An 18,369-nucleotide genomic window follows, 5' to 3' on the forward strand; every position below is an offset into this window, starting at 1 on the left:
GAGCAGCAACAACTTTACGATTATGATCTGTAATTAAGAATGGCCTCTTTTCAGATGTCAGCCAGAGTATCCGAAGCCTTTCCGGGATTACATGATAAGTGTGTTACAGTTCAATTGTCCATCAAAAGAAATAATGAATAGGTCCAGTCTGCAGTGAACTCATTTGGCACTTGAGTAATGAGGAGTGTTGATGAGGTATTCAGGCCTATTCTTCCTGAGCCAAATCTGGTGTCTGAGTCTCCACAGGGTTATTCTCAGAGCTTAACTGTTGGCCCTCAATCTGAGAGTCAAACAAACCTTACCCAAACACATCTCAGGCCTGATTGCAGCGATGACTGCTCCAGATGTGAAAATGCACCGTGCTGAAACAGACAAAAACAAACAAACAAACAAACAAAATCACATGCAGAAATATAAACAGCGGCCTGTGTTGCCTAAGGCACAGGCCATCGTGCCTTCCTCTGCTATGTCTTTTGTTATTTTTGCATTTGGACCGAGTATCTCGCCCTCCTGCCAGATTCTGTTATATCACCGAGACCATGGATGAAAATGTGTTTTCAGTTAATAACCCACCTCATCAGTTTTTCATGCTAAGAACAAAAGAGGTTTCAGGGGAAAAGCTCAACTGAGCCCTTTTTGTCTGTTTGTTTATTCAGCGTTGACGTTAATGTGAAGAAGAGTCCAATAAAAATAAGAATGAGACGTGAATGTCTACCGGCTCCACTCGACAGCGTAAAGTAAAACCAATTAGACTGAAACTTTTGCAGTCATCTTTGCCGCACGTAAATTACAGACATATGTGGATCGTGCAATTATCTTCAGCCTTGAAGCGATTTGTCGCATTAGGAGATCATTTTCACTTCTTTAGCGTGCGTCCACAGGGTCAGTAGGTGTAAATCACCAATATTAGCAGGCCAGACAGCAACGTGTGTGCAGCGATGTTTGAAAAGTGTCACACTGTTACATTAAAAAAGTTATTAATGCACAATTAGAAACAGAAATTAACTGGAGGTTCAGTTAACTCGCCGTGAGAAGCACCACTAACTGTGAAAACGCTTGTATTAAAGTCTTAAAAATAACCCTGGTGATGTCATAGTGATGTCATTTAGGTCATTTCAGCTCGAGCACAGAAAAGCCTTCGTTACAGATTTGCGTTGTTTGAATACGATGTGGGCATTTACCACACAGGGAGGTTCTGATAAAAGATGCTATCGTGTTGCATCATGGGAAGTGTAGGATCTGGCGTTTTTGGAGCTAAAACCATAAAAGCCAGGATGTGCCGGCCTCAGCTGCTTCAATGTTGACCTTATTTTCTGATCATTTGTCTCTTGTGAGTCTCCCAACTTCATAGGAGTACAATACAATATTGCTGGAGCGACAGTGTGATGGCAATCCATGATGACATTTTTCTTCCCTGATTGTACTCAAAATTGATTTGCTCAAATAAAAAAAAAAAAGTTTTTTTGTCTATCCTCTAGACTTATATTTGTATGTATAAAAAGCAACTTAACCTCACAGCCTCACAGTTTAATGCATTTAAAGGTAATGCAAGATGGGACCTAATTTCATTTATTAATGATGAATGAATTATTATTCAACCACATGACTAATTGGTTGACATGACTTGTTACTGGCAGGGAGAGTAGCTTTAGAAAAGCTGCCACGAATACAAGCAAACAAAGTGTTTTTATCACAGAAGAACTGGCAGTCATTTACTGTTCTTCACCAACTCGTGAACATGCACATGTGGGGAAAAAAAATAGCTTCTGATAAGTTTTGTGAGTGATGAGGTCAGCGAATGCCAGCGAATGTGACTGATCGCTGCCCAAAACTGTGGAAAACGAACGTCTTATTGCACAATGCTACATGTGCATGAAAACACTGCACTTATGCAACCGTAGCTGTTTGAGGTACTAATCATTATCACTTCAAAATTACTTTGTAACAGCATTGTGGTCAGGCAAAAGTAATTCATGCCAGGACCCACTGGCTGAAGAACAAACTCCATCATGTTCCTGAAAGCAACAACAAACCTTCTCAGGGCCTTTGCTTGAGTTTTGCTCCAGCCTGGATAGAGTAAAAGTATTGTGGGGCTGAAAAAAACTCTGAGATTTTGAAGAAATTTATCGCAATGTAATTCAATCACATCGAGCATCAGAGATTTTTAACACCAGTAACTTTCTGTACTGCATCTTTGCAACACAGACGAGCTCTGCTCCAATGAACTGGAAAATAGTATTTGCAGTGTGTCAAATCTCTGCCATTTGGCACAGTCGCCTCATTACCATCAAATATACCACTAAAGATGAAAGGAGGCCAACCGGACCCTCAGGCTGAAGACCAGGTGCCTGATCACAGAGATCAGGGAACTACCGATTGTTTGAATTCGTTTGTCAGACGTTAAATCGAACCACTCGATCATATGTGTAAGCTTCTTTCAGTGCTGGACGTTTAAATCAGTGATGATGGAGGGTCACCTGACCTTTTAGCTATCTTCATATCAGATTTTGCATGAGCATGAAGTTGCTGCTCGCAGGTGTGTTTGTGTTATTAGAAGCATAGCCATGTTTGTTATTGTAAAAATTCTAAACAAATAATTTGATGATTGGTTTTGAATGACAATGGAAGGAATTTCATATAATAATCTAAATATATATTAAAAAGGCTTTGCAGCAATCCTCTATCCTCTAACTGTATAATGTATTTGCGGTACATACTGTATATATTTACCATTCAATACATACAGAAGCAGGAAACATCCACACATGGATGTAATAATGTAGAATCCAGTGAAACATCTCCAGAGTACCTATTGATTTATTCCACCTGGGCTCAAAATGCATTCCACATCTGCGAGCTGCTCCGAGGAAATATAATTGAAATCATATGAAGGACAAAAGGAAATCAAAAAAGAGGACGAACAACAAAAACAGAACATGGGCAGAAATGAAAAAGCGTCCACTGTGAGCTCGCAGGAATGTCACATGTGACGTATGCACTTGCAGTGGAATGAGACATTTATGTGACTGTAAATCATGCAGCGCTGCAGAGGTCTGTTCACGGTTACAAACTCCTACTGCTCCATGAAATACTCATCTCCATCACAGCCAGCGACACAGAGGGATGATACAGGAGCCTCTGCCGCTCGTCACTGAACCTGTTTTATGAATCAACACTATTCTGTTTGTCTTCCTTCTCCGGTCAGAAGGTGACAAATGAAATGAATGAAGGGAGGCAGAGCAGTCACTGTGGAATGTAACTAAGTACAGTACTTAAGTACAATTTTGAGGTGTTTGTACTTACGCAAGTGTTTCTGTTTTCTGGTTCTATAAATGTTAAATAAGGCCCATCAGCTGCAACACTGCAGTGATGTACACATTACTGCATCAATAATTATAATTCAGTAATATATACTATTGTGAAATGGGCCATTCTGCATAATGAGTACGTTCACTCCTTGAACTCTAAGTGTATTTTCATAATAATGCAGGACTTTTACTTTTGTACACTGTGTACAAGCAGAATTGTTTTATTGCTTGAGGACACTTCAGCAGGGTGGAGGCCCCATAAGGCCTGATAATTATAGATAGAGATATATAGATAGATACTTTATTCATCTCCAGAGAGAAATTTGCAGTTCCAGCAGCTCAAAAGGTGGACACACAAGGGCATGCAAAAAGGAACAAGAACTACTTTCAAGTAATGAATACATCACCTGTTGCCTCTTATAAGAATCAAACAATATAGTTAGTTACTAGTTAATCAGTAGTAACTACAGGGTGGGATGTTAATGGCATGCTTATGGACACACGTTGGACCAGTGGCAACACAGAAACCTGTTTTTGGACTGAAAAGACACAAATGTACGCAAGCAGCTGAAACTGACTCCCCCCAAAGACGACCCGGCCAGCTTTTTATTGTCTGCTGGCAAACGGTTGAAGCAGACTATGCATGCATGCTGGATTAATACTGGTCATAGCAGAGGTGGCGCAGCTGCTCAAAGCCATCACTGTAAGCTTGTCACCACATTAATCAGACAGAAACGGTCACATCTACATATGTGCTAATGCACCCTGTAGCTCTCCCCATGCAGGGAGCATGTGCCTAAACCTTTAATATATTGTCTGGCTACAGGTTTCCTGTTGGTGAACTTCAAAATAAAGTTTGCTTTTAAGAAGAAAGTCAGACTTAGATCAAACTCTTGTGAATATGGATTAGAGCATCTGCACTGGTGGCGTTTCAGCTGCGTTTATGTCTTTTCTATGGGACTCAATGCTGGCTGCTTGCTCCATTGTTTTCTTATGGATCATCTTGTACTTTGTCTTCATATCCCTCAGCAGCGATAGAGCTTCTTGGTTGTTAACACCTGCGCTGTGTACGGCACTGCCTGCACAGAAAGCAAAGTGTTAGATAAAGAAAGGCGAGGTCATGAATGTTAGCAATCTTCAGATCAGAAGGGTGCATACTTAAGGGCACACGTCGTATTGTTGTACTCTCTTTGATTTCTTTGATCATCTCCTCGACCCTTTCAGCTGGCTGCTTCGTTGGTTTAAAAGGTGGAAGCTCTTTAATCTGTGCATTGAAAAGTGATTTCTTTAAAGGTGATAACATTTTCCTTGTTCTTCACAGTTCTAGATTTATTATCATTTGACAGTAATATTGAGTGTGAATGAAGATGAATTTTGAGTCAGCACAACCTTTTTCTCTCTTCCTCTGTATGGTGTCTGGATGCAATCAAGTTTTGGTTTCGAGTCTCTGTAAACATTAAGATTCCTCAGTGTGTGCTCCAGCATCCGAACAGCTGTCTGAATTCCTGTTGAAAGGAAAGGAAACGACATTATATTCCTGTTCACCGTGGGCTGATTGTATAGGCAAAGTTTATCAGGGCTTGAGGAAAATGTACAAAAATAAACCCTTACCAACGGGCTGCACCACATCAGGATTTGGTTTGACGTCCATCAACACCTCATGCTGTGTGAATTTCTTAGGAATGGCATCGTCCCTGGTTCTCTCCTCCCTCTCTCTAGTTTCTGTCTCGTCAGCTTGAAGATCAAACTCGTACTCAGGAACATCAGTTGCCTGGACGTGAAACAACATCATGGAAATGATCTGAAGTGTGTGGTGGAATGTAACTGAGCACATTTTCATGCCACAGGGAGATATTGTTCTCTTTACTCCACTACATGTATCTGACAGCTTTGGTTAGTAGTTACAAATTATAGATTTTTGCATCCAAATGAAATGAAGCTTCTAACGTACAATGTAAATATTAAGTGCAGCTGAAACACTTTGCAGGCAAATTGATTGGCAACTTTTTTGACATTAATTTAAGTCATTTTTAATGAAAAGATGACGAACATTTTATCATTCAGGCTCCTCGAATGTGAGAATTTACTATTTTTGCTTTTGTCATTTTAATCATATGAATTTTCTTTAAGAATTCTGAGGTTTGAACTGTTGGTTGGACAAAACGAGCATCATGACAGCATTTCTCTCTATTTTCAGAAGTGTTACAGGCCAAACAATCAATTGATTAAAATATTAACCCACAATGAAAATAATCACGTGTTGCAGTCCTGTGAAAAATGAGCTCCATCTCAACAAACAACAGTACAATCCTACTTTTACATTAATGCACAAGTCATAATAATCTAATTCAATACACTAATGAACAGTACATCAGTCACATGGGCCCGATAAAGGACTAATAAAATCACACGTTCATACCTGAGTGAGAAAGAAGTGCTCAGTACTCTCATGGAGGGGGTCGACTCCGCTGCTCTTCCCTTCAGATCCTGGTGTTCTCTCCACAGGCAGCTCACTTTTCTCAGCCTGAGCAGGACGAGGTGCATCCATCGCCAGTGGCTTCTTTGACACCTTTAGGATTCTTTCTTCCACCTGCAGTACAAAAATGTCAAAAAACACAACAACCCCAAAACACTGAACTGTTCAACTTTCAGATAGTGAAATCTGGAGGACCGTGCAGAACACATCCAACCTTCCACTTTGCATCAGTGGACACCTTCAGTGGGAGCTTCCCGACATCCTGTTTCTTCTTACGCTTTATTGTTATGCCCAGCTTCTCTTGGAGGTAATAGGTGAGTAAGGGGGGGTCTCCTGCATTCAAACAGAGACATGAAGGCGATTTCAGCATTCAGAATTCAGCCTCCAGCCTTCAGGTGCATTAAAAGACGGGGTGCTGAGGTGAAGAGTCTCTCATCTTTTCTGTACGAGATACAGTAGCAGAACACCAGGAAATACCTACATCCATGCTTTCTGTTAATATTTCACAATTACCAAATCTGTTAAAGATGTCTTGGAAATTATAAGTTATGTTTATGAGATTTCTGCAAACATTTTGGCTTTAAGGTCATTCCTTCTCTGATCCACCTGGACCACACTGGGTCCGTTCAGGCATGTTTATCATCCAGCAACAACAGAAGTCTGTACCACACTACCTGTACAGCAGAGAGAGAGCTTGTGATGGGATAGAATGACCATACCTGCTGTCTAAAGCTGCTCCAGATATTTTAAAATGGGTCATACCATTGTATAATGGTGCCGTGTCTTCTGACAAAACTAATGCTATCTTGTCTAAACCCCTTTTGTCTTACTCGCTCTGCCCCCCAGTCTCACCGTTATTGTTTCAGCCTTGGAATCTCAGGCATGTGCCACAGCAACCAAAAATATTGCAATAGGCCGTTATGACTTCAAATGTAGTTTACACGCAGACAACATTTCATTAACATGAAGCAAACCCGTGCAGATTATTTCATCCGTGCCAAGGCCTGTCAATACATTCAGTCCTTTTTCTGGAGACAAAACAAACTGCATTCAATGTGAGGCAATACCTTTAACTGTAGCACTTTTTCTGCTGACTTGGGTAATGCACCATTCACATGGAAACCTAATGGAGCTTAATACTTGAACTGATTGCCCGGGTTTATTGCAGAAAGTAAGAGATGACATAAAGAGATGGTCCTCATTGTCTGTCTCTGCAGAGGAGGGTCTGATGATGATGAATATTCTCCCAAGATTGTCATTCATCATATCAGCCTTACCCGTGCACTTCCCAACAGGCTGTAATAAGAAACCTAAAATAAGCCTGCAGAAACTTTCACTGTCAGCCTCCCACAGGAGAAGAGAGAGGAAGGGTTACCACTTCTCCGCGTGGTCAGAGGGTTGGAGTGAATATCAATCTCCAGAAGCATTGGGAAAAGAGCGACAGCCATCAGAGCTTCTTCTCCTGCGATCTGAGGAGAAAACACAGATGAGACATGTTCGCTTGGTTTTCTCAGAAGGGGCCGCGGCCCATTTATTTCCACAAATGACTCAACGCACCTTGTTGTCAGCTAAATTGAGGACTTGAAGCTGAGGTAGTGGAAAGCTGGATCCTCTGCAGTACTCCTCCCAGTCATCCTTGTGGAGGATCTCGGGGAAAGTTTAACTCAGATTAAAATATGAGCTTTAGAGACGCAGTGACGAAGTCAAACAGCAACAATAGACGTGATTACCTGTGAGAGTCTCTTGACATGTTCATCTGCGTTAAGATTTGGCTGAGTGGAGGCTGGATTGTGGGGATAAAAATGAGTCAGTCGAGGTTTCTGAGGATGTTGAGGATCCTTTGTTAAGCTATTTACTGAGCATTTACCGAGTCCCGCTGCTTCAGCTTGCGCCACAGTAGAAGTCTGCAAAGGTGTTGAGCCGCCCGTTATTTGCAAATATGGTACTTCAGAGATGCGGTTCCCCTGTAGGTTTAAATACTTTAGCCTGTAATTGACAATTAGAAATGTTTTATGATCCATGCATTGCACGTCTGCCTTAAGCAATACTTAATAATTTCATACAGCAAACTACAGAGCACATCATGACCTCTTGAGGTTCATAAGACTGTTGAAGACTGCAGAGGACAGTTTGTTATCATCGAGCACCAGGACTTCAAGAGCTTTAAAGTGTGTGTCTTCTTCTTTAGCCGGCCTGGACAAAAAGACAAGAAGAACAGGACAATTAATCCACATGATGAAATCCACATAGATAAATACTGAAGTATTTGCGGTTACATGATGCGGTTACATCCATGACGTTACAGTGAAGTAGCATATACAGTATGAGTACACACCATCCGCTGCTGGACTTTGTGTACCTGGCTGTGGAGCAGGTGTACTGAAAGTCACTACAGTTCCTTCACCAGGATCAGGAGTGTGAATTTGGAACATTTGTGCGCCCCCTCTTGGCCACTTTAAGAAACTGTTTCAAATGCAAGTTGAGTTTTCTCTGGAACTGTTTGCAAAGTTATGCTCAGTGGTGGAATGTAACCAAGTACAAATGCATAGTACTTCTACTTAGCATTTCCATTTTATTGAACTTGTGCTCCACTACATCTCAGAGGGACATATACTTTTTACTCTACTACATTTATCTGACTGTTTTAGTTACTAGTTACTTTTCAGATTACAAACACAATGTGACTTTTTAGAGATACTTGTTTCTCACAGGACAGTGATGCTACAAACTTATAATGAGCTTATAGAATATGACGAACTGCTGTAAATTAAACTACCCAACAATATATAAAGTAGTTCAAATGAGCTCAACCTTAAACATCTAAAGCAGTAAAATGCAACACACAAATCAATGCAGCAGTAATATTAATAAAGAAACTTCATATATGATAGTAAAACACTGACAGGGAGCATTTTACTCCACAATGAGTACTTCTCATACTTTAAGTACATATTGCTTTTGAATGCAGGACTTGTAGTGGAGTATTTTCAGTGTGGTAATGATACTTTGTAAGTAAAAGTAAAGGATCTGAAATACTGATAAGCATGATTGATATGTGATGAGTCAGCAAACCAAATGATGACTGACAGACCTGTTTGAAAGATCCATGAAACTAGAAAATATTTGCATTATTATTATTGGTTAAAGAACTTTGAATACATCCCTTTTCCTTCTTACTCACATTACCATAAAGGCACGATAATACTCTACTGCATTATGAGCGCTGCCTTTTTTGGGACACCAATCAAAGATATTTTCTGCAGTAAAAATTTGAAGAAGCAGGCAGGAGGCAGCGTCAAACTTTAGTGAAAGAATGAATTTGGGTTTTACTGTGGAAAACCTGCGATGAAACAGCTGAGTTGTTTCTCGTTCTGCCAGCTGCTCCATGAGTCATATCAAAGTTCGTTGTAATATCCTTCACGTGGAAAGTAGGCTTCCTGCCACAGTCTCACTGGCACAACAGCCATCACACAAAGCAGTGCTTCACACAGCTGACCTGTGTGTGAAGTCGGGATAGGAACGCACGACCACACTCATAAATCTAATCAGAGATCTACTTGGGGTTTTGCCATTTTTCCCCGAACAAATGTGCAAGTGGATTTTTCATAAATTTACATCAAAGTAGGCTGACAAAAGACTACAACTATTTATCTAAATGTATGCACTTTAACGCTGATCATCCGAGCTGACATGTATGATCATAGGTGAAGCATTTTTTTAAATTAGTAGTACGAGTGCCGTGCATTAAACTCTGTGCGTCGTCACTCTCATATTGCTGCTTCATGGAAAATAAGGTACTAACATTTTAGTGGTGTCATGGTTGGAAGAAGCCAGATTACGAGGAAGGTGATGAAGCTGATTTCCAGTCAGATGAAGGACCTTCAGACGTGGAATGCGACCGATGGACACAATGTCATCTGCTGACAAAGTGTTGTAGGACAAATCCAAAACCTGTGAGGGTTTAAACAAAGTGTTCAGATAAACATAGAGCAGAAAAATGAGAGGAGTTATTGGTGCAGAAAGCCATTAACAGACAGGACTAAAAAAGTCATCTGAAGATGTATATTACTCCTGTGACGTGTCCTTAATTCAGATATACAACATTAAAATTAGTAATGACACTAGAGTGTCTAAATGTAATGTCAAAGCCAGTTGTCTTACCTCGAGGTGAGGGAAGTCAGCAGCATGGAACGTCATGTTGCACAGCCGGTTTAAAGACAGGTTGAGTTCCCTTAAAGACGCAAAACTGCTGAAACATCCTGCAGAAAAATATGACTTCTGCTGACAACATTTTGCAATAGGCAATAAAACTTAATGAAGGTTAATCTGCAGGATACATGAGAATATTCACCTAAAGAGAGGGCGTTAATAGATGCATCGACATAAGCTACATTGTCAAACACCTTGAGGTCTTCTGGCTTGACCTGCGCACAGTAAAGAAAAAGTCTTTCGTCATTTTGTACCAACAATCTACTGAACCATTTTGGCAAAAAAAAATGTGAAAAGTGATTCTTACAGAGCTCAGTTTCTGCTCGCTGACGTCAACAGAGCAGAGCTCAGACGGCTTATCAACACAGTGTAACTGGAGCTACAAAAGAAAACTGAAATAGTTTGGGGCCTCTTTTGTCAAACGAGCACGCCTCACATAAGGAGATTTCAGTGTCTTACCAGGAAAGGTCCGTCTAATGTGTTACCATGAGGTGTGTCAGCACCCCTGTCCTCCTCACGTTCTCTATACGTCTCTTTTATTCTTCGATGCACAGTCCTGTATTTCTGCTCCTCTTGCTTTCCGTAAGCCACAAGCCAATGACCACCACCTGCAAGGAAAAATCAAACTGAATGGATTAACGTCAGTAGATATTGGCTGCAGATTTACAAATGGAAACAGGGCTGCAACAATTATTTCTGAAAACCACCATTATAATTTCCCACAGGCAGGGCTGACACTCAAATGACCTGTTTGGTCAAAACCAAAAGATATTCAATATACAGTGAAGTAAAATAGAGAAAAGCTGCAAACCATCACATTTGGGAAGCTGGAATCCAAATAATATTTTACCATTATTGCTTGATGACTGTCTCGAACAATTAATTATTCAACATTTGGCCTCTACTACTCTACAGAGGTCCTTCATCACTCATCTGAGGCTGCATGAGATAAATAGTGCATGTTTTCTTGTAATGCTCCAGCTACAAGCAAAGACCCTCAGTGTGACTGAATGTGTACCCAAGTACACATGATGTAGTGATAAATCAAGTAGTCACAGGCCATTCGTTAAAGAATAGAATTCATTATTGCAGCCCTTCTTCTTTACTTTATAACAATGTAGTGTAAGTGTCTTAAAATGCAAGATAAATGTTTGTTTAATAGGCTAGGCCTCACCGACCCTCTCTTCTTCGATGCAGTAACGTCCGGGCTGGGAAACATTTGGTGGCATAGCTCTGTCCACCGTCAAAATTATAGGATGCTGCAGTCATCTTGTTTGCCTCTGTGATCCATTTATCACGAAACAACTTTTTACACAGGTGTTGTTTCCGCTTTTCACAAGCTGAACTGGCACAACCACTTGCTACGGTTTATTTGATCTTGAGCCACACTGTAGTGCCGTGTCCTAGCAACAGCACGGAAGACGAGAGTTGCCCCTCCCGTCCAGCAGGGGGCGGTAACAAGTAAACATGGACGCTCTACTAACAAGCGAATGCGGAAGAAACCGGTGAGCCTAGCTAGTCAAAGATTGAATTCACTGATAAGATAGTAATGCGCCTAGCCCACCTAAGGTACTTTCAGACATTAAACATTTGTTGTTATGAAGATGCAGCAGCTTTCCGAATATAACACAAGGCATCAATTACTCGCCAAGACGAATTTATATTCGACCTGTGTACGTTTATACTGTTTAGCTGGCTAGCTTCTAATCGAAATTGGCCACATTGCGCATGCGTAATGTTGCACATCGAAGTCGGTTTATGTTCGTGTTTACTTCAGCCCTCTAATAGTTACTAGCTACCCTGTCTGCCATGTAGCTCTTGTGCTTTACCAAAAAAAGACAAATGCTTGACCAAGCGGACTCTCTGGAGCTCTGGCTGACACAGGTAGTTAAACCCGTCGTCTAGTTTAGTCAGACCGCGTCTAAGCGAACACGGAAGTGAGTGCGTTGGCGTCTCTCGCTTCAGTGGCGTCTTCTTTTCTGATGAACCAGTAACATCAGTGTCGTGAATATCAAAGGTTCCTGGTGTGGCGTGAAATTATACGGTATAATGCCGTTCACGCAGAGATCAAGGGTTACAAATGAGAAGAGTGACAAGTGAAGGTAAGGGTTTCGCTTTGCATGCACAGTATACGCTCGATGCTATTTGTAGCAATGCAATCATATGTGTCTATGAGGAGCCGCTGGAGTGTGAACTCTTCCTGTGAGCCTGTGCTTTAAAGATTGTTGTAACAAGACCACAAAACAAGCTACGACTTGTCACATACTGGGGACATTTTCTCACCACAGGAGCTCTGATCCACCATGGGAAACACACCGTCTAAGAGTGGCAGCGACGAGGAGCCGGTCAAAACAACTTTGTTTGAAAGGGAGCCAAGTGGGATAACCTACAGAATCCCTGCTCTCATTTATCTGAGGCACAGTCGCACCTTCCTCGCCTTTGCAGAGAAAAGGTCCTCGCCCTCTGACCAAGATGTCAAAATTCTAGTGATGAGAAGAGGAACACTGAAAGATGATGGATCTGTTCAGGTTAGTATTCACACACAGCAACCAGCAGATTAACCTTTGCTTCAACACTAATCAATGTCAACAATAGCCATCCTCATCTTTTTAATCTCTGTCTTTTGTCATGTTTTTCCAGTGGTCGTCCAGTCAGGAGCTGTCAACAGCATGTTTGCCACACCACCGCACTATGAATCCTTGCCCTGTGTATGAAAAAAACAGCAAAACTCTGTTTTTGTTTTTCATCTGTGTCTGGGGGACCACCACAGAGACTAGGCAGATTATCACAGGTAAGAACAAGGCCCGTCTTTGCTGTGTTAGCAGTAGCGATGACGGGCAAACCTGGAGTCAAACGAAAGACTTAACCGAAAGCGTGATTGGTGAAACTATCCATAAGTGGGCCACATTCGCCGTGGGTCCAGGCCACGGTGTTCAGCTGGAGAACGGCAGATTGATCATCCCAGCGTACGCCTATTATGTCCCGTACAGATGTTCTTCCTTCCCCATTCCTTTCACAGTCTACCCACGTGCTCTGTCAATATATAGTCAGGACTTTGGCCAGACGTGGCGTATTGGTAAGATGCTTAGAAAAAAGTCATGTGAGTGTGAAATGGCCGAGATCATAGATCACGAAGGCAGGAGTCACCTCTACTGCAATGCTCGTAACATTGGAGGCTTCAGGTGCGAGGCCCTCAGTGAAAACAGCGGCGTGTATTTTGACAAACCCCACATTGCTCGAGAGCTCGTTGAACCGCCTTCAGGCTGTCAAGGCAGCGTCATTGGCTTCCCTGCTCCTGAATTTGTCCCCAATGATGACGCCGAAAGCAAAGCCTGTGGAACATCGCTTCTGTCTCCAGACACCCAAACCTGGCTCCTCTTCATCCACCCAACTAACCAGTCGAGGAGGAGGGACATGGGCGTGTATTTGAACCGATCCCCCCTGCACTCATCGGGATGGGACAAGCCCAGGATCATCCACAGGGGACCCAGTGGCTACTCAGACCTGGCTTACAACGGAGACAAGGATCAGTTTTCGTGCTTGATGGAGTGCGGGAAGGAGAGTGAACTTGAGCAGATTGCGTTCATGTCGTTTACCCTTAATGATGTCATGCAGACGGGCAGCAAGAAAGAAAAGAAGATGCGCTGAATTGTGGTTGCTTTATTTCTGTATTAACAAAGCTCTCTAACGTTCTCCTACAACCTAAAAGTCCGAGCAAAAGCCACTAAATATGCTGTGCAGTAACATTTGTCTGTGTTTACTGTTGTTCTACATTCTGGAGATGATAATGCATGCATGAGTCGTGTGTTTTCTTGTCTCCTTGTTTACATGAAAATTCAAGTCTTGATAGTATCAATATGCAAGCAGCTGTGAAAGGAAGGAAACAATTTTTAAGAGGCTGGGCGGCTGATTTCAAGCATGCTGTGCTGGACTGTCATCTTTGAAACAGGCTTTGTGTGTAGCATGCTTGACAAGTACTTCACACTCATTTCTGCATCTTATTAAACTCAGTGTTTTCTGAGCCGTGGAGAGAATTTGCCTACCTCTTTTTATTTTCATATGAAGATCATAGCAGGCCTTGTAAAGCAGAGCGTAGAGTTTCCTCCATGCTCAGTCTCTCCTTTACGTTTAGTATACTCTGATTCACATATGCCTTCTACTCCACGGTTTAAACTGAAGCTGTGCCACAGCCTGTCAACACTCAGCCTTGTCTGTAGGTCACAAAACTGGACGGAAGAGATAAACATTCACTTTTTACTTCTCACACCCAGCTAATCAATGAAGAGACCAACCGAACTGTACGAGTTTTTCAAAGTTGATGGATTGCTAGATACTGCGATCAAGAGTATTTGGGCAACTTTGTACTGTACATTGAATTTTTATTACTGTCATTTCCAAAAGCAATATGTCACTGGAAACATTCCTTACTTTCCACTTTCCAGCACACTTATGATTCCCCCCCCAGGGATTATTAATTAAGCGCAGCATTGTGACCAGATGTGATTGGCTGGCTGTTGGGTATCAAATGAAAGCATGTAAGAGCATGTAACAGCAGATGAAGACTCACCATTTATAAAGCCACTAGAAATTTGCACACACAAAACCTTGTACTGAGTGACTTTAACATCCTTCGTTGCCTAATGTTGTGTGGCAAAATGCCTCCAGGTGGCTCTACACCAGTTTCATTGTGTTTTTGTTGACTGTTGTGGAAAGTGACAAAACCTGCATGGAACATGTATTTTAGTAGAAAATAAAAGTAAGCTGTGATCACCCGACTCATCTTTTGTTCAATTTTGCACCTTTTTTTCTGATTGTATTGTAATTTAAGTAATTATTTCTGGAAACAACTCGCTGTTGGGATGAATAATTACAAAGAAAAGTTAAAGAAAAGTCATCTGTCAGAGAGGGGCAAGAGATAAAAGAATAGATTAGGCATGGGTGTGGTTTTAAAAGCAGCTATAAAGAAACACTTTAACGGCTGTAGGGAGCATTTCATTCCCTCAGCAGCTAAAGGGGGCTTAGGGCATGTTGAAATGTTATGAAAGGCTGCTGTTGTTAAGCGACCTGTGGGGAGTTGAGTGTGATTCAGCAGATGTGCAGACAGGGATGAATTTAGGACAGGGAGGAGCGTGTTTGTCGAGGATGGAATGCAGATATTCTGTATTTTTCACGTTTTCCAAGTAATATGACATCTCTGCTGTTATGGGGGTGGTGGTTTTTTGATAAACTGCAATTAACAAATGAAAAGAAGCTGAGTTGTGGCATGATTTATATGCAGTCTGAGTATGTAGTACTGGTAAATGAAAATATGACAATCTAAAAAGTTGGGCACTATTGCGACTGATGGTTGGTACTCGTAACAACGCACTTAGCAAGGCCACTGCAATAATGATCTTCAGTAAAAGCTCAGAGGAGAAGGCTGATGTATTCAAAATTATCTGTTATTGTCAAAAAAAAAACCCCAGCTCCTACTGAAGATCAAGTCTTAGTCATGTCCTAAAGCAGCCTGGCACTGTAGCTTCTATCAGACATCACTCAAACAGGAGTAAATACTGCATTGTTATGGGAACTATTTTCAGCTGTGGATGAATACACATTTTAGTGAGTATTTACAGCAGCAGGACGGTGTCTGTGGGACTAACTACAGTGGCCAACGAAGGAGAAAATCACCCAGTGTGATGGAATGCCTCACTGAAGATGCAGCCTATTGCACAGAGGGATAAGATATGTCAGGAACTGGCCGCAGAGGCAAACATCACCATCCTTATAATAGGAGTCCACTTAAAATGAAGACACAAAGAAACACTACATGAACTGAATTTGCAGGAATTTGATATTCTTTAGATCACAACTCTACTGACTGTACTGTTTATATGTCACAATACAGATGCAGATGTAGTAAATGGTGCAAGCACTCATGCCATCCTGCCAGGGATTGCTGAGCTCCACTGAATTATTACAATTATAAGGGGATTTCAGTTGACATCTGTGCCCTTGGGTAAACAGCAGCAGCTACAGGCTACATGGGACTTTGGTGCTGTGCCTGAACCTTAATATAATCACTGAACTGGTACAAAAGCAACAACTAGGCAAGATATTACTTGTACTTTATTAGATGAGGGGGCCTGTAAATCTCAAATGTGCGTATCTGTTGACCGGCTACTTCCGTGGTCTCTGTTTTTCACCACCTTGTACAACCAGCTTCTTCGCAGGACGGATGAATCATGTGGTGAAAGCTGTTTCTTTCGCGTTGGCGGTGACACATCCAACATTTTCCAGCGCATATGATGAGCTTTATCAGAGGGTGGCTTGCTGTAATACACACACATATGTCTCATCTATCACTCTGATGACATTTGGGAGTCCGGTAGCAGAGAGGCTAGCAGTGTTGGCGTCACAGATGTTTTTTCGTTTCGTGGTAAGCGAGCGCGTCGTCCCAGCAGGCTCTGCTCTTTCAGCGGCACAGGCGGGGCTGGAGACACGGCTGTCACAGTGCTCCTGTACCATCCATTTGAATGACCCAGGGGCCCACAGGTGAAGAGCTGCCAGACATTTGGGAGCATGACAGGAGCCCACTTAGTTTGTGCTCTGAGGTCTTGTGAGCAGTGAAAATGCTTTTTTTCTTCTTTTCAAAGAGTTATTTGGAGCTATATTTAATTGATGTTGTTAAAAATGCGTTTTTCATCTCTCCTGACTGTTATGGGTTCCCTGTAAAAAAAATCCACTACATATAAATTACCCCCTTCAGATTTAGTCAATCAAGTCATTACTTACCAAACGTAAGAGTATATCCTACTGCAACATGCTAAAGCCTGCACCTTGGTATGCTTTGTATTTGGACATGCAGTGGTATGGCTTTGTGTCCACATGGTAAATAATTCAAAAATGCCTTTTTTCAAACCTTAAACTGCCTAGTTGCCTAAAGCCACCACAGATTTTTAGTAGATCTGGGCCCCTGTCACACATATTTGATGAGTGAGCTGCAAAACAAAGCTGTTTGTCACAGATGTCACCATTAACAATATACAAGAAAATTTCACGTCTAGTCAGCTAAAGAAATTTCACTCAGCGCTCAGGAATAGCAGTGACAGAGAGTGATTGATCTGAGTCTGCACGGGTGGAAGAACCACATAGATAATGGAGCTTTAGATGTGCCAAATCTAGCTAGACAATTGAAAATGTCTCCCAAAAGAATGTCTGTCTGTCAGTTCAAATGCACTGCAGACACGTAGATAGAATCATAGCTGCATGGCCGTGCTCAGTACCTGTTGTCTTGACTTGCATAAAAACACCAGGAAGCACCTCTTGGTTTGTTGGCTGTAGTTCAAGGAGCTGCTGCTGCGGCTGCTGGTTTTACTTTCTGTCTGCGTAAAAATGCAGTTGGTTGTGTTATTGCAGTTTTGTGGAGCTGAGCGAGTGCGTCCATCAACAGCGTATCGTTAAGTGAAGCGCACACAAGGAAGCTGAAAACAATCTTGGGAGAACATGTTTGTTAGAATGGATGCTGAGATTACAATCCCAGAAGTCACTGCATTGTGGGTAATAGCCTGTATGCTGGTAAGAGTCAGTTTGTTTATATGCAGCTCATACATTAATATCCCTGAACATGTACACAAATAAACAGTTTATTCCAAATATTAGCATGGGAGGTTAGATAACGTTCAGCATAGCAGCTATTGTATGATTTGCCTACTGTTCATGTTATCTGACTCTCTATAAGCACGTTTGGACTGGTGCATGGTGCATGCATGAAGCTCCTGTGGACAACCTTTCGCCTGGATTCCAGTGGAAACGTTTGCACGACAGCCGTGCAGGTTTTTGCGCAACAGGTTCAAACACAAAAAAGAAAACTGACTGGAAAAGGCGTGATGTGCTTGGTCCCTTTAGGTAAGATCGAGCAACAGACATGATACATTCAGTGTGAGTAGTGTCTTCTCTCTTTTGGGTTCTCTTTGTTGCAAGACAGTAAAATATAAGTTATGCAGGCAAAGTTACACTTTCAAGGTTTGACTGAAGTATCTATGTACACTGGAAGCTACACTCAGTCGAACTGTACATCATCACAGAGTCACAGAGGGGAGCGACGTCTCAGCTGCTCCTGCAGGAATTCTTCCATGATTCACATATTTAACCTTTTATCCCGTTATCTCACTGCCAAACAGCTACGCCTATTTACAGTACTAATGTAACCTTGTGCCAACTAAAACAGCTTCCTGTATCAAAACACTCCCCCACCCCCTCCCTGCTCTGGAGATCAGTGCAGTTTTCACGGGAAATCACAAAAGGAACAAATCCCCTCTTCACATTACAAAACAATGAAATCAATACAAAACTAAAGGGAGCAGACATGAAAATGCACAGTATAAAATGAGTTGT

General features: G+C 41.8%; 2 protein-coding genes across 3 annotated transcripts; one reads left to right on the plus strand and one right to left on the minus strand.

Annotated features, from left to right (window-relative positions):
- Window positions 1-3,532: 3,532 nt before the first annotated feature.
- Window positions 3,533-11,272, minus strand: xrra1 (X-ray radiation resistance associated 1). 2 transcript variants are annotated; one of them, XM_041952576.1, is made up of 17 exons: window positions 11,172-11,272; window positions 10,453-10,601; window positions 10,301-10,372; window positions 10,136-10,208; window positions 9,946-10,043; window positions 9,587-9,735; window positions 7,873-7,977; window positions 7,652-7,770; window positions 7,515-7,567; window positions 7,342-7,431; window positions 7,160-7,253; window positions 5,999-6,117; window positions 5,728-5,898; window positions 4,920-5,079; window positions 4,698-4,813; window positions 4,467-4,572; window positions 3,533-4,387 (listed from the first exon to the last, which is right to left on the minus strand). In XM_041952576.1, exons 1-17 carry the CDS (start codon window positions 11,260-11,262, stop codon window positions 4,215-4,217), a joined length of 1,938 nt encoding a protein of 645 aa, XP_041808510.1. In that variant the 5' UTR covers window positions 11,263-11,272; the 3' UTR covers window positions 3,533-4,214. The 2 variants fall into 2 exon arrangements, with proteins under 2 accessions (XP_041808510.1, XP_041808511.1); XM_041952577.1 differs by lacking the exon at window positions 11,172-11,272 and having other exon boundaries at window positions 9,946-10,062; window positions 10,301-10,574.
- Window positions 11,273-11,633: 361 nt separating this feature from the next.
- On the plus strand, window positions 11,634-14,761 carry neu3.1 (sialidase 3 (membrane sialidase), tandem duplicate 1). The gene is made up of 3 exons (XM_041952301.1): window positions 11,634-12,095; window positions 12,282-12,521; window positions 12,634-14,761. The coding sequence occupies exons 2-3, from the start codon at window positions 12,297-12,299 to the stop codon at window positions 13,639-13,641; spliced, it is 1,233 nt and encodes a 410-aa protein (XP_041808235.1). The 5' UTR covers window positions 11,634-12,095; window positions 12,282-12,296; the 3' UTR covers window positions 13,642-14,761.
- The last annotated feature ends 3,608 nt before the right edge of the window (window positions 14,762-18,369 follow it).

The sequence above is a fragment of the Chelmon rostratus genome, chromosome 14 (assembly GCF_017976325.1).
Source record: "Chelmon rostratus isolate fCheRos1 chromosome 14, fCheRos1.pri, whole genome shotgun sequence".
NCBI lineage: Eukaryota > Metazoa > Chordata > Actinopteri > Chaetodontiformes > Chaetodontidae > Chelmon > Chelmon rostratus.

Excerpts from the sequence above, each read along its gene's own strand:
- neu3.1 (XM_041952301.1), top strand. The coding sequence starts at position 12,297 with ATGGGAAACACACCGTCTAAGAGTGGCAGCGACGAGGAGCCGGTCAAA. Across the intron at positions 12,522-12,633 it reads AAGATGATGGATCTGTTCAG|TGGTCGTCCAGTCAGGAGCT; the intron begins GTTAGTATTCAC and ends ATGTTTTTCCAG.
- xrra1 (XM_041952576.1), bottom strand. The coding sequence starts at position 11,262 with ATGACTGCAGCATCCTATAATTTTGACGGTGGACAGAGCTATGCCACC. Across the intron at positions 7,568-7,651 it reads AGCTGAAGCAGCGGGACTCG|CCTCCACTCAGCCAAATCTT; the intron begins GTAAATGCTCAG and ends CCCACAATCCAG. Across the intron at positions 5,899-5,998 it reads CCACTGATGCAAAGTGGAAG|GTGGAAGAAAGAATCCTAAA; the intron begins GTTGGATGTGTT and ends TTTGTACTGCAG.